Below are 14,403 nucleotides of genomic sequence, written 5' to 3' on the forward strand. Positions count from 1 at the left end.
TTTTCCTCCCTCTTCTCCTATTTCTCTTCCCATCCCCTCATTCTCATCCTCATCATCATCAGCCTTATACTTATTTTTAAATATATTTTTATTGATTCCAGAGAGGAAGGGAGAGTGAGAGAAAGATAGAAACATAATGATGAGAGTATCATTGATTGTCTGCATGCCCCCTACTGGGGATCAAACGGGGCATGTGCCCTTGACCAGAATCCAATCCAGGACCCTCCACAGGCCAACACTAACTCTATCCACTGAGCCAAGCCAGCTAGGGCTCAGCCTTCTCTCTCTCTCTCTCTCTCTCTCTCTCTCTCTCTCTCTCTCTCTCTCTCTCTCTCTCCCCACATTTCTCCAGGACCAATTTATTCTATCTATCTATCTATATCTATCTATCTATCTATCTATCTATCTATCTATCTATCTATCTATCATCTATCTATCTATCATCTATCTATCTATCTATCTATCATCTATCATCTATCATCTATCTATCATCTTTCTATTCATCCACCATCTATTGTATTCCCATCAGCAAGCACATGGAGCAAGCTAAACTGTTGGGTAGTGATCTTGAACGTTAGAGACAACTGCTATGGTGACCCGTGACTTCCATCATTAAGTACAGGGAAGATGATCAATCTGAAAGTCTGACTGGAAGCACAATTAGTTACAAGCACTGTGAATGTACAGAAGGTTTACAGCTGAAGTATGTGTATCTATATATGTGCTATGTTAAAAGCAGACTGACTTGGAATTATTATTATGGGATTTGAGTCATGTTTCAGCAATAACTATAAAATGTTAAAAACACTCTGTGGCCCCGACTGGTTTGGCTCAGTGGATAGAGCATTGGCCTGGGGACTGAAGCGTCCCAGGTTCGATTCTGGTCGGGGGCATGTACTTGGTTGCGGGCACATCCCCAGTAGGGGGTGTGCAGGAGGCAGCTGATCGATGCTTCTCTCTCATCGATGTTTCTAACTCTCTCTCTCCCTTTCTCTCTGTAAAAAATCAATAAAATATATTTTAAAAAATAATAAAACACTCTGTGATTTTCACTTAATTTGAAAATGTCCTGATTACTTTATGTATTTCACCTTTTTATACTTTTTACTTTGGTTGATGAACATCCCAAATAAAAATTGCATACTGTCCATTGAGTATTTCTCATGTCCCCTTTCAACCTTCAGGTTTAATTTCTTTCTTATTTAAAAATGAGCTTAAAGTAATAATCTCTCACATGTGGCTGTGAAGAATGAATCGATGTATAGACCTTGCAACATGTTTAAGAACAATGCACTTTTCTCATGGTAATAAGAGAAGTGATGACCTTTATTAGGTATTACATGTTTATACGTGCATAGCAATGGGATACTTTGGCCAACACATGAAATAGACATTTACTGAACCCTCAGCTACACACTGATTGAATATAAGGAGATTTTTCTTAATTTCCTATATACCTACATAGGAAGAGGAAGCTGAAGAAGCTAATAATGCATAGACTCAGGGCCTTTGGACAGTGTAAGAACACTGAATAGAGAGCATGCACTTGCAAAGCGGATGATGAAATAGATAATACCTTTTGCCTATGAGGTTTTAAAGGTTCTATGCTAAATTTTGAAAAACAATGGTTTTAGCATGAATAAAAACATTATAAAACAAAATTAATTTTTAAATTATTTCTTCAAAATATGTTGGTGTATTTAAATACACTTTATATGATATTGTATAGGATCTATCAAATTCAAGATGATCTTAAAATATCTTTGCCATATATATCAGAGTAAAATACCAAAATTAAATAATTGATTATCTTTACCATGAAAATACGAGTAAATAGCTACAGTATTTATACCTGGAATGACAAAAAATAAAATAAAGTGGTCATTGTCAGCATTCAGAAGGAAAGGAATTTTTGTTTTGAAACTTTATCCCTCTTACTATTCTAGCTTGCAACAATAATCTAAGAATACATGCATTTTAATTCTCCTCTCCATGTGTAAAATTCTTAATATAGTTCAACAGGTTTAAAACACATAATTAAAATATATAATAATTGCATATGGTTTTAATTTAATAAATAGAATAAAATTTTGACTAAAGAGAACCATACTTTTTTAATTGTTTGAATAACTATAAAGTATGCTGTTGCATTCTTGTTGTAGTAGATCTAAATAGGTACATGTTTTTTTGTTTGTGTCTTTTAGCATCTCCGTCAATTAAACTCTTGGTGGATGACCCTATAGTTGTAAATCCTGGAGAGGCCATAACATTAGTATGTGTTACAACAGGAGGACAGCCTGCACCGTCTCTCAGCTGGGCCAGGACCTTTGGGCCTCTGTCTGATAAGACTATTTTGCATGGAGGAACTTTGACCATACCTGCCATCACCTCAGAAGATGCTGGTACTTACAGCTGTGTTGCCAATAACAATGTGGGAAACCCTGCAAAGAAGTCCACCAACATCATTGTGAGAGGTAAGTTTAGAGATTATTATAACACAGATTTCTGGGTGAGCCAGGCTACCACAAAGCAAATAGTATTTGATATAAAAATATTTCCTCAAATTTGCGCATATATATATATATATATATATATATATATATATATTATAGTATACTGAAAAATTGTTTATAAATAATGAATGATGCCTAGTTATAAATGAAACTTAAAATTCCTAAATCTTAATCACAATGCCTTATGTTTGTATTGAATAGTTTTCATGACATATTCTTAGTGGTGCCATTGAATAGTTTTGATCATATGTTCTTAGTAAAAAAAAAAAAAAAAAAAAAGATTAAAATGCAATTGTAGCATAGAACATTAATTATTGTTATACAGTTTGTGTATTTACTTTAGGAGTTTCACATATTTACAATTTAATGGTTAATAAACATTTATTAAATCCCTATTAGAAGCAGATCTTTAAGTTGTGAGATTATATAGAGATCTATAAAATGTTAATCTGTACTCAAGGATTCTATTGTCTGGTACTAAAAATGAAATGAATAATTTAATAGTCACATGATACAGTGTTTGGCAGGCATAAGCAAACGCTATAGAAATACTAAAAATATATAGTTACTTCTGGCACAGGTTATTAGGGAATATCTAATGACATTTGCACTAGGAGACAATGGGTAGAGTTTAAACAGACTGAGATTAGAGAAAGACATGGAAAAGTCAGAGAGAGTAAAAGGCAAAGTGTAATTGAGGAATTGACTTAAAAGGTGGGTTACTAAGCCATGTTCTGGTGCGGGTGCTACCAGATGGTGTGGTGTGGTAATGCTGCGTAAAGGTGGGTGCTTTCCCTCCATTCCGGAGTATTTATAGTCACTGTGCAAGAAGAGCATATGCATCTTCATGTCCCGCAGGCATGGTCCTGGGTGTGGGACAGAGGATGGACACTGTTGCCTCTCAAGTTAAACCAGACATCCACATGGCCAAGAGGATTTTTCTAGCAGACAAATGAAAATAAGGAAGGAAGCTAAGTATGCAAAGAAATAATATATGAAAATGAATGAGAATAAATCTACAAATGGAATGATCACTCCCTTTCTATTTTAAATATCAGTAGTGGTGAAATGGGCCTCTTTCTAAGTCCTTATCTCATTGAGTAACTAGATTCTCTTCTCCCTCTATCCCAAATTTTTAAAAAAAGTAAAAACTTTATAAATCACCAATGTTTATTAATTCTGCTTTTTGTTTGCTCTAAAACACTTGTTTTATCAAGTAGTCATGAAAAAATGCTACCAAATCTTGCTATAATAATTGCGAGATTAGTTAAAGCATTGCAAAATGATCCTTAAGAGTCATGAATGCAATGTAGAGTCTTTTGTTCCATTATCTTATCAAGGACAGGAACTCACTAGAGAAAAACAATGCATTGAATCTAGTTTGACCACAGGATCATCCTCAGCTACATTGAATCCATGTACAAACGGCAGCGTGCCCAGCATAAAATGCCCGTGTTGCTCAGGCACCTTTTGTAAAGGATGAACTCCATCCACAGCAAATACATGCTCAGAAAATGATCTGCTCTTTCCCATCCTAGCAGTTTTTATTTGTGTTCTTACAAAGGACCTAAAATTAATAAAGCCCTAGAATGTATTTCTCCAATTTATAATTTTTATCCCTTTAATTCATCTGAAATACATATTTTCATAGTCATATCATATTACCAGGAAGCTCTCAGCAGTGCCATTCACATAATGTATAAAATCAAGTTTGCCTATAACCTTACTGAATACAGAACCAACCTTGTCAAAGGGTCCTAGGTTACACTGCGGGGAGAAACGCTGCTACAACACTGTGAGGCATCTACTTTCTGCCACAAAGGCCAAGAAATTCAGTTAAAGAAGTATGGTTTTCTTCTTCTTATAGCAAATAAATTATTCTCAAGTGCTCTGATTTTGTGTATCTTTGTAGTGTCTTAGATTAATTGTGTCATGATACAGTAGAAGTAGAACTCTAGGTTTATTTTCTCCCCATTCTTTTTCTGTAATTAAATCAAGACCCACAGACCAGGTTTTCTGAGAAAGCACAAGGATATACTGTGCATAGGATTCTCATGGCCATTTGAGAATATCTCTGGACAAAATGAAAGTATAGGGTTCAGATGGGGAAAAAAAATTCCAGAAAGTTTCTGAGTTCATCATTTTATATTTTTAAAGTATAAAACACTTCAAAATAAACAATATAGGTAACACTCCATGTAGATAACAAGCTCAGAACTGAAGGTAAATTTCATGTTTTAATATTTTCTTAGAACATTTATAAATATAGTAGTAATGCTTTTTCTTAGAATCTTTAAAAAATTGAAAGGTTGAGCCAAGTTTCTTCCAAGTCAAGATAGTAGTTGCTTAACAAATGTGATAAGAAAATTATGTTGATTTCCGAGTCACATGATAGGTAGCCTGAGCTCAGGGCTTTCCAAAGTCCTATTAGATAATATGCCATTCCACCTGAAGTTTCCTGTTGTTGTGATTCACTGTGTTTAGAAATGCCCACATTTCTTTCCTGTTGTGAATTGAACCTGTGCTAAATGAGCATGATTCATAACATGATCAAGACATTACTGTACTTTGGTGTCCTGTGGTCATTTCAACTTTTATGCAATGTTTTCATATTTCCTGCTTCAGGAAGAAAAGTCAGGCAGACCCCATGACCCTTCTGCTCATTCTTACAAATAGAGACTCCTACAGTACCTTTAAATCACAAGCACACATTTATCAGTGTTTGGGATTCATGATCCAAAATAATATTAAAACTTCAAACCTGACAATTCAAAATGTTCTCCCCTGACCAGCTTGGGTCCACTTGGGATGGAGACCTGGCCCCATGGGAAGCCCTTCAGTAGGATTGAAATGCTGAACGAGGTTTTCCCTCAGCCAACTTAAGCTTGGAAGAAGGTGCATTGCACAATTTTCTCCAAAGATATCCTTCTAATCAAATTTGGTCTCTAACCTTTTACTGGTCTATATAGTCCAAGAATCATAGAATCAGTGTTTTTCACTTACTTTGAAAATTCTACATAAGAAAGTGTCTATTTTGCACTCACTGTAGAATTCTGTGGCTTCTATTCTCAGCAAAAGTGAGTCATGAAAAGCCTATTCTATTATCTAATTTCACAAAAATATTTTAAAAATACTAGAATTTTCAAAAACTTTAGCTGATATTTTGAATTTTGATTCATAAATTTTGATCTTCAAACTGTACTCTAAATTTGACCATATCTTGCTCCATCCACAGTTACCAACCTGTGTAAACTAATGATATATCTCTCCTACTTGATTAAAATAGCCTTTTCATTATCTTTCCAGTCCAGCCTCTCTTATAACTGTTAGCCTAGAGGCAGACTAGGTTTTCTACATGAAAGAGTGCAAGGTTTTACCTAGTTGATAATGGTGGTGTTGTGTGCATGATTGGGGAGTGTATGTTGGGAGGTGAGTATAGGCGTAGAGAATCTATTCCATGCAGTCATTCAGGCACCTCGGCTGATGATGCCTCTGCCATCTTTACCCTTTGGTTACTAAGGTTGTTCTTAGTGTTACCAGCTTTCCTGTCATCTGTAACGGGGGAGATTTTTATGGGCCAGGTATGTGTTAGATCCAATCACATTTTATTAGCTAGATATTAGGCACTCAGCTACATCCTATGATGTGAAGGCTGAGAAATGTATTCTTACTGTGTGCCTAGGAATAAGAGGACATGGGCTGCCGTCAGTAGCTAATCCTCTCTGTTATATTCATGCAAGAGAATGTGATTTAAATCATCTCCTTCTCCTGATCCTCCCATGGCTTCCCATCTCACCTAAAATGGAATTCAAATTTATCATCATCATTTCACATCTCCCCCCTCTTTGATCACTCTACTTTAGACATATTATCCTCATTGCTCTATTTCATGGGTCAAGATAGGCACATTTGCTGTTCATCCTGGAATGTTAATTTTAAAATACCATCTTCTGAGAAATGACTCTTCTGATCACTCCATCTTAAATAGCACACCCCTAAATGCCTTGCATAATTTTTTGTTTCTTCTTATCACATAACTGCCTGGAATTATTTTATACATATTTCTTTATTTGATGTCTTTATCTCTTGGGACCATATGGACAAAGAATATATATTTTGTCTTATTCAGTGATATATTGCTAGAACATAAAAAACTGCTAAGCACACAGTAGATAATAAATATATATTGAGTGAATGACATCTTTTTGTTTAAGTACACTGGCTTATATTAGACATTTCTTCTGAACACCTACCTCTCTTTCATAGCCTAAGTATGTACCAGATTATACGAAACAAAATTAGGAAAGACTATATATGTGTGAGATCATATTAAATATTTGTGTGATGTGACTAGCTCATTTTAAAGCTGACCTTGTTCTGATCATTCATTGCTGTGTAACAAGCCATCCCAAAGCAGTAGCATAAAACAATGTATCATGCTCACAAATCTGGAGGTGAGAAAGCCAGCTAAAATAATTAAAGGTATCACATAAATTGCATTCAAGAGGTGGCTTGGACTAGAGCAGTGATGGCGAACCTTTTGAGCTCGGTGTGTCAGCATTTTGAAAAACCCTAACTTAACTCTGGTGCCGTGTCACATATAGAAATTTTTTGATATTTGCAACCATAGTAAAACAAAGACTTATATTTTTGATATTGATTTTATATATTTAAATGCCATGTAACAAAGAAAAATCAACCAAAAAAATGAGTTCGCGTGTCACCTCTGACATGCGTGTCATAGGTTTGCCATCACTAGACTAGAGTCATCTTTATGGCTTTTTCATGTAAATATTTGGTGCTAGGACTAATTAGTCTAAACAACTGTGCTCCTCTCTCTCTCTCTATCTGTCTCTCTCTTTTCCTCCCTCCCCACCTCCTCCCCATTCCCTCTCTCAATAGTCTCTTTACATGGTTTCTCCATATGACTGCCTCAAGATTGCCAGATTATTGCAGATTCCTGGGTCCAGGGTCACAAGAGTTGTATGGGTTCTTCTAATCTAGCTTCTGAAAGTCATTCAGTCATCACTGCATTCTCTTCATTAAGATAGTGATAAAGGCTAGCCTGGTTCCTGGATGGAATCTAATACCTCCATCTCCTGAAGTAGAACTCTAAGACATGCTTTAAGCAAATCACATTATGCAGAGCACTGCACAAACTGTATTATTCATGTCATACTTCCATGCTGCCTCAATTCTCATTCATGCATTGGAGGGGGCGTCTCTCAGTCCTGCCTGCCCTCTCCCACAGTCCCAAGCACTCAGGGGCAGGAGGTGAAACAGCGATCAGGGGAAGGCAATGCCCCCATCACACCTCTGCTGCTGGCAAGCCTTGGCCAGCCTTGGTTACCTGAGCCTCGGGCAGTCCTGGGCAGCTGGGCAGCCACCATCTTGTGGCTGTGGGTGCCAGCATCTTTGAGAATGTGGCAGTCAATTAGCATATTCCCTCCTTATTGGCTGTGTGCAACACCATCTTTGTGATGGTGTGAGGGTCAATTAGAATATTCCCTCTTTATTAGATAGGATTCCTCCCTTTTCTCCTTAACTTCATCAATCCATATCTTGTATCCATGACCCCTAAAAAGTTGCATTGTAAACAGGGTTATCTTTTAATTTTAGTATGATTTCAACCTATATTTTGTTGGCTATGATCTGATTCCTAATATGGAGAAATAAAAAGATGTCAATATTGAAACAGATTTAACCTTTATAGAATAATTAAAAAGTATGTATTCAGTGGGGCATGAATTTACACCTTCCTAAATGCACACAAATATTCTATAACATCTAGATACATCATAACCCTCTGTTCTGAAAGTGCTGATTTACCTCACTCTATTAAAGTGGAAATATTGATTGACTTAAAATCTGAATTTTAATATCTATATTATAAAAGGCCTGTGGACCAAAGACCCGCACGGGTGGGTGGTGCTGTGAGCGCTGCACACTGGGCTTCCAGTTAAACATATTTGTTTGGGACTAATTTAATATAAATATACCAAGTATTAGCATTCCCAACATTTCAAAATGATCTTTATTTAGGCTTTTACCAAAAGCCTTATAATTTAAAAATTCTTTGAGAAAAGACTTTGAGCCTTTGTGCCAGCCTGTTTCGGTAAAGTGAGAGTTATACACTGACTGAGTGAACACTGTGTACGAGGCTGCCAGGAACACTATGTACTTCAACTTTTTAATTATTTCAGAATATATAGGAGGTAAAAATATGATTATTCCCATTTTAAAGGAAAGTAAAGCTAAAGAAGGAATAGTTAAATAACTTCCCCTAAATAAGCCTTATTTTAGCCCCAGACCTGGGATTCAAAACCCAAACAGTATGGATCCAGGGTCACTGTTTTCACCAAGGTACCATACTGCTTTTCAAAAGTTAGCCTAGTTTTTAAAAATATATAGCCCACCTCTCATCCTGTCAAACTGGACGGACTAATGTTCTTTTCTATTTCCTCTATCTTTGTCTTGCCAGAGATTTACTAGGGATTCTTTCTGGGCTCTGAATCAAATACATTTTTATACTTATGGAAAAAATAACATCCCCAACACTACCCAGTCCTTCTAATTACATTGTTTCCCTCCAAAATATACAACCACTTTTGATTGAAGAAAATTATGTGTTTTGGTTAATCAGCATTTTTTCTCCAGTTATGGTGGGCATGTTTTAATTTAAAATCCTAACCAACATAGTGTTTACAGTTTATGATTTTCTAAATTATACTGCAGTTAGAAGGCATGACTTTTAAACTTTTACTGGCTGTCCTACAAATTATTGTACACTAGATGTCTAGTGCATGAGATTTGTGCAATAGGGGGATCCCTCAGCCAGGCCTGCACACTCTCACAGTCCAGGGTCCCTCTGGGCGGGGGGGGGGGGGGGGATGTCCGCCTGCTGAGCCGGCAGTCAGACATCCATCTCGCAGTTCAGGGCTCTCACAGTCTGGGACCCCTCACTCCATACCACCTTCCTGCAGTGGAGGTGGGAGAGGCTCCTGCCACTGCCACTGCACTATCCAGCCATCAGCCTGGCTTCTGGCTGAGTGATGCTCCCCGTGTGGGAGCTCACTGACCACCTGGGTGCAGCTCCTGCAATGAATGTCTGCCCCCTGGTGGACAGGGTGTGTCATGGCAACCGGTTGTTCAGCCATTTGGTCGATTTGCATATTACACTTTTATTATATAGGATTAATTACAAGAGACCAATAGACAAAGATACACACTAACTTCAGAAATAAAGGAAAGTATAAAGGAACAAAATTAGTACTTATATTTATAAAAATATGTTCATTCAGATTGTCGAATCTCAGAGTGAAGGCAGGGATGTGTGGGTATGTGGGAAGAGATCAACCAAAGAACTTGTATGCATATATGCATAAACCATGGACACAGACAATAGGGAGGTGAAGGCCTGGGGTGGGGGTCAGGGACTGGCTAGAAAGGGTCAATGGGGGGAAAAAAAGGTACATATGTAATACTTTAAACAATAAAGATTTAAAAATAAATAAAATAAAAGTATGCTCATTGTTTTGGCTGAAACATATGTATCTTCAAGGTATTGATCAGAAAGTCAGTCCAAGTTCATTGGCAATTTTCCAGAAAGGCTCAAATTTAACTTACAGTGCATTTCTAAATGGAAATTATTTGTGAATTTCCAATTAGAGGATGAGTGCAATTCTTCCCAGGCATTTAGATTCATCAAATTAAGTATTTAGTGATCAGTAACTTTTTTCCATAATCTTTCATTAACAAAAACTATATTGATGATGGTTAAAATTGTAGAAAAACAATCCTTTAACATTCTCTAAAAGCAAAACAGTCTGCTGTGTGCAGGTGTCCCCATTATTCATGTAGATTAAGTGCTTTATTTCTGGTTTCCCAATTTAATATTCTGTAGTAATTATATCTCCCCAAACCACCAGGGAGAATTTTATTAGATTATATTTTGTAGCTATGAAATGTTTTCATTATTAACTTTTTAAAAATAAATCAGGAACTATTCAAAATCCAAAAACTATCAAATTCAATAACTCTCAGTTTCCTTTTATAAATGAGATAAATCTCACTTATCTTTGTTCATTGACATAACAGATAAGGAATTATCATAAAATTTCAAGTAAAAACTGTGTAGATATCACATAATCTTATAATCTCTTTTGCATAATGATATACAAACAGTTTAGTAATTTGTTTTTGTTTTATTAAAACTTAGATTGGGGATGGGGGCAAAGAGAGGTAGGCAAAGAGAGAGGAAGTAGGGATAGCTTTAATAGTATCAAAAATAAAAATAAAGTTATTAAAAATAAAAAATAAAATCCCTACTAAAAAACAAAGAAAAAAACCTTCATTGTTCTGTTTGGCAGATATATTTTTTGCCATGTTTACTTAAGCCAAAGGAGAAACACCAGTCAGCAGCAGTGCTTTCAAAGCCAATACCCATTCCAGAAAAGAAGAACCTTATTCAACTGACATTTTTAAACTTCTTTTATCAGTCTCTTTGAAGGTATTCTATAATTGTTGTTTTTTGTTTGTTTGGTTGGTTTGGTTTCTTTGTGCCCCACAGTTGTAAAATAAGGCCAAAGTAATGATACTACTAATAACACTAAACAATAATAATACCTACTTCAAAACTTTTATCCTGTTGTTATTGCAGGTGCTTATTTCCTAGTGCGACTGCTCACCATGCTTAGTGTGGGAGGGTTAGTGTTCTATGGACTGTAAGGTATAGGGACGGGGATTGTGATCTGCTCTGGCTTTCTCTTAAGCTGGCTCTCTGATCAGGAGTATGTAAATAGGCATCTGTTTACTCTTCTCTACAACCAAAAAATGGTAGCACATAAACTCTAAGATACGTTTGCTCTAATCATGTTAGATTTTATGCTATCAAATTGTCCCTTGATCTATGCCCATCTTTGAGTGTTTCTGGACATAATTACTCTCTTCTCTTGTTTACAAACTGATCCATACAAATCTATGAATACAAATGCATGGCTCTATAGATTTATACATATTAACATATAATTATTAGAGAACATTGAATTTTAAAACAGAAATCTATTCTTAAGAATTACCTATTATTTCCCTGTGGCCCGTGATTGTGAGCACCTGTCTCTGGGTTATAATGAACTCTGTCCATCAATCTCAGTTGCTCATCTGGTCAATGTCTTAGACTCTCCATTTACTAACACATCTCACCATATTTGTTCACGTTTTCCAGCATATTCCCTTATTTTGAAACCTAATTTTTTTCTACTATCATAGTAAGAACTCTTTTTCAGTCTTCCGTAATGTGCTCCTTCCCCCGGTCATCCATTGAAACCCATGGAATCGGAGGTCACAGTCAGATGTACACAGTGTTGTCACTCATGCCCCTCCCTATCCTATAAAACCTCCTTGTTTCCAGTAGAATATCCTATCTGGTTGTCCAACGTGTAAAACCAAGGTGATAAAAAAAAGGATATTTCTGATGGTCTTATCAATACCTTCCTAAACTTTCTTCTAATTATCCTGATTTTGTGTGTGTGTGTGTGTGTGTGTGTGTGTGGTCTACAGAGGGAATAAAATGTCATATTATAGTTCTTCTTTACATTGCTAACTTGACAAAGACATTTTTTAAATATATTTTATTGATTTTTTACAGAGAGGAATGGAGAGAGATAGAGTTAGAAACATCGATCAGTTGCCTCCTGCACACCCCCTACTGGGGATGTGCCCGCAACCAAGGTACATGCCCTTGACCAGAATCGAACCTGGGACCCTTCAGTCCGTAGGCCGATGCTCTATCCACTGAGCCAAACCGGCTAGGACAGACAAAAACATTTTGAAGGACTATTTCTAGTGTGACACATTTTATTTCTTTTCACATTGACTATTAATTTCTTCTGACCAAAGTAAAAAAATAACTTAAAAAGGGAGGCATGTAACAGACTGTAGATGGTCTATTTATTTCTAAGTATATTTGGTAGGAGTGCTCAGAGTAGTTTACAAATGATGTTCACAGGGAATGAAAGGTTGTTTCCTTTATTGGAAACCTACATTTAATGTCCTTGTGCTTTTGTTATAGTTTTAATAGATTATTGTCATACAGTGCCTGCTTGCTGATTATATATCTGAGCACTATATTAAAAATACACTTTAATATATTACTTTATTTTAACATTAAAATGTAACAGAAATTATAAGAGTTATATGTATAGCTTAATGAACTTTCCCAGAGTGAACACAATGTCACCAGCACTCAGATGGGGAAGTAAAGAATTAACAGCCCTCTGGAAATTTCCTCTTGACCCTCTTTCATGACCTCACTGAAATGTAACCTCTATTTGAACTTTGGCCATCTTAGATTAGTTTTGCTCTTTTAAATTTTCTATACATGCAATTTGTGTTTAGATTATTGTCCCAATATTCTGTTTGTAAGGTTCATATACTACACTTAGCAAGGGCCTGTTTATTTCCTTGTAGCATAATAATCCACTGTATGAATATAACAAAATTATTGAGTTATTTCCAATTTGAGACTATTGTGTGAAGGATCCTTCTCTGAATATTTTTTGTACCAATCTTTTGGTAAACATATGGATGCATTTTATTGAGTCACAGGATAAGAGAATATTAATATCTACTACCAAATAATTTTCCAATTTACACTTCTACAAGAATTACATGTTTCACATCATTGTTAATATTTTATACTGTCTGTCTTTTTTATTTTAACCATTTTAGCTGATGTCATGAATCATACAGTGGTTTTAAGTTGCATTTATTTTATGATGGATGATTTGAGCAATTTTTCACATACTTTTGACCATTTCATTATCTTTTTTTTTTTTTTTTTACAATGGACTTTTTAGGTCTTGGCACATTTTTTTCCCATTTGGGTTGTATTTTTCTTTTTTTATTTGTACAATTCATTGACATGTCATTTAATTAATATATTTATTGAAAAATATTTTATTGTACTTTGTGGCTTGTCTTCTCACAATATTAATGTAGTTTTATAATGAACAAAAGTTATTCATTTTGATGCAGCTTAAACTATTCAAAAAAGTCAAGGTTAGTGCTTTTTTTCCCTCCTCCATTTAAGCAATAATTTCCTAATCCCAGATAATAAAAATATACTCATGTATTTTGCTAAAAGTTTTATTGTGTTACCTACAATGGATCTTTAATTCATTTGAAACTGATTTTAATTGATTTGAAATTGATTTTTAATTCATATGAAATTTGTTTAAAGTATGACTAAAGGTAAATTTTTTCAATTTAAATTTCAGTTAACTCATTGCCACTTACAGAATTGACCAACCCTTCCCATTACAGTAGTCTCTCCTTATCTTCAGGACATAGGTTCCCAGACTCCCAGTGGATGTGTGAAACTGCAAGTGGAAACTGGGTGGTACTGAACCCTACATATACTATGTTTTTCCTATACATACAGAGCTATGATAAACTTGAATTTGTAAATTACACACAAGAGATTAACAAAATCTAATAATAAATGATAACAATTATAACACTATACTGTAATAAAAGTTATGAGAATGTGGTCTCTTTCAAAATATCTTATTATACTCTATTCAACTTTTTACTTAAAGGAAGCATTTTATGGCTTCTCCTTGGCATATCTGAATTGCCAGCCTCAGTACTCTTGTGCTTTAGGGGCATTATTAAGTGATACCATGACAGTCTATCTGATAGGGAGAGGGCTGCTCAGTGACTAGCAGGTGGGCAGCTTATGCAGCACAGAGATGCTGGACAAAGGAATGATTCCCATCTTGGGTAGGACAGTGTTCGGTGGTACAAGATTTCATCAAGCTACGCAGAATGATGCACAATTTATGAATTCTCTACTTCTGGAATTTTTAAAGCTTTCAAAAAATTGATTTGA

At 35.5% G+C, this 14,403-nt stretch overlaps 1 protein-coding gene across 1 annotated transcript in view; it reads left to right on the forward strand.

Moving 5' to 3' along the window:
- The window catches only part of MDGA2 (MAM domain containing glycosylphosphatidylinositol anchor 2), a 944,924-nt gene that overhangs the window by 647,575 nt on the left and 282,946 nt on the right, over positions 1 to 14,403 (forward strand). Inside the window, exon 6 of the mRNA XM_081087224.1 lies at positions 2,205 to 2,474. Coding sequence (XP_080943350.1) covers positions 2,205 to 2,474 — 270 coding nt within the window. The remainder of the gene's footprint in view (positions 1 to 2,204; positions 2,475 to 14,403) is intronic.

Source organism: Myotis nattereri, assembly GCF_964212035.1.
Source record: "Myotis nattereri genome assembly, chromosome: 1".
Taxonomy (NCBI): Eukaryota; Metazoa; Chordata; class Mammalia; order Chiroptera; family Vespertilionidae; genus Myotis; species Myotis nattereri.